Here is a 1,743-nt window from a genome sequence, read left to right on the forward strand (position 1 = left end):
GCTCCAGCCCCGGCTCTTGGGTTGTCCCAGGTTGTGGAATGGCCCCCGTGGCCCGCCCGGAGCCCGGAGCGGAGCCCGGTGCCGCCGGCCTGGCACGCACGCGGGCAGCGCCGCCGCCGCCGTGCTTGCACAACAACTTTCCCCCTGTTCAGCCCGTAACGATCCATCGATCGCGGGTCATGTTGCACAGGCGGGTGACGGGGAGCGGGGGGACGCAGCGGCCCTCGACAGCGAGCGGCGCTGGCCTGGGGACATTGAAACAGCTGGGAGGGATGGCGGCACCGCGGCGGGGGACAGATCCAGCAGCCCTGGATGGGCGCACAGGGGTGCCCATGCACGGTGCCCGGCTGCAAGGTGTCCCTGTGCCGTGCAACACCACCAGGCCTCCGTGCGCGGTGCCACGGCCAAGCTACGTGGCGCCAGCTCACGTACGGGTGTCCCGGCTGGCCGGGGTGGGTGCTGGCCGCCGTCACCCGCTGGCAGGACAAAGGTTGGGCCGCAGCCGCGCCGCAAACACGGGCGGCCGCGCGGCAGGCGGGGGCCGGGCTCGTGACCGGCTGTTTACGGCTTGTTGGCCCGGGCGCCATCCTGACGTCAGCGGCACCGCTCGCTCCGCGGCGGGAGCGAAGGCCGCGGCCGACGTGCGGCCTCGCAGGTCGCTGGCTTGGCCTGTGGCAACGGGGGGGCGACCGCATGGCACCCACTCACATGACAGGGGAGCGCCCGAGGGCGCCGCGCGGCACCGGCATGGGATGAGCAGGGCACATCCCGCATCCCGCTCCAGCACCGCCGGCACCCCCCGGTGCAGGATCCCGGCCGGCGGCAGCGCGGGGCTCCGCATGCGCGGAGGCTGCCGGGACGCGGCACGGACCCGTCCGACGGGTTCGCCGGCTCTTCCCGCGCCCCAGACAAGCCCGGGCCGGCCGGGCCGCTCGGCGCAGCCACCGCCCAGCGCCGCAGCGGGGCCCGGCGCCCGGCGCCCATTCCCACGCCGCATCCCGCATCCCAAGCCCCGCATCCGCAGCTGGGCCGTGCGCCGCCCCTGTGCACACACAGGCCCCACTGCCCCTACGTGCCGCTCAGCCCCCGGCGGCGGCTCCGTTGGTTGGCACAGGGAGGGAGGGCACCCAACCGCTCTGTTTTTTTTTTTCCGAATCCTTTTATTTTTCATTAGAGACTAAGAGCAGAATATGAAAATCACCAGCCAAAGCACTTGGAAAAAAAAAAAAAAAAAAAGAGAGAGAGTAAAAGAAACAAACAAACAAACAAAAAGATCAAGATTGGTTTGTTTTTCTGTTATTTTTTTCCCCAAAAAAGTGTCTGTGCGTTTGCATAGGTCAGGTCTTCACGGAAGACGAGGAGAATCCAACACGTCCGACTATGTACAAGCCGGCCCGGGGCCGGCGCCGCTGCCTATGGTACAGTATGGATATATCGATAGTCGCTCTCTGTACAGTATGTATAGATCTCTATATAGGGTATGTACAGGCGGCCCGGGCGCGGTGGGCGCTGCAGCCGGGAGGGAGCGCGGGGCCGGCGCCGGCGCGGGCCGAGCTAGGAGGCCAGCAGCGTCATGAGGAAGAGCGCGGCCGCCACGGCCAGCGGCAGGTGCTCCCGCTTGGGGCTGGTGCCGCTGACGCTCTTCTCCAGCTTGGGCATCTCGGGGTTGAAGTTTTCTGCAGCGGGGAGAGGCAGGAGGTGAGGGGGGCACGGGGGGACACGGCGCAGCGGGATGCGGGGACA

The 1,743-nt window shown here is 68.0% G+C and overlaps 2 protein-coding genes across 2 annotated transcripts in view; both read right to left on the reverse strand.

The window, feature by feature from the left end:
• EFNA1 (ephrin A1) overlaps positions 1-587 on the reverse strand; it is a 2,667-nt gene extending 2,080 nt beyond the window's left edge. The window contains exon 1 of the mRNA XM_026045970.1: positions 433-587. Coding sequence (XP_025901755.1) covers positions 433-587 — 155 coding nt within the window. The remainder of the gene's footprint in view (positions 1-432) is intronic.
• A 930-nt stretch (positions 588-1,517) lies between these two features.
• The window catches only part of EFNA3 (ephrin A3), a 3,283-nt gene continuing 3,057 nt past the window's right edge, over positions 1,518-1,743 (reverse strand). Inside the window, exon 4 of the mRNA XM_026045971.1 lies at positions 1,518-1,735. Coding sequence (XP_025901756.1) covers positions 1,555-1,735 — 181 coding nt within the window. The 3' untranslated portion in view covers positions 1,518-1,554. The remainder of the gene's footprint in view (positions 1,736-1,743) is intronic.

Source organism: Nothoprocta perdicaria, unplaced genomic scaffold (assembly GCF_003342845.1).
Source record: "Nothoprocta perdicaria isolate Ctin4 unplaced genomic scaffold, notPer1 scaffold_419, whole genome shotgun sequence".
Classification (NCBI taxonomy): Eukaryota; Metazoa; Chordata; class Aves; order Tinamiformes; family Tinamidae; genus Nothoprocta; species Nothoprocta perdicaria.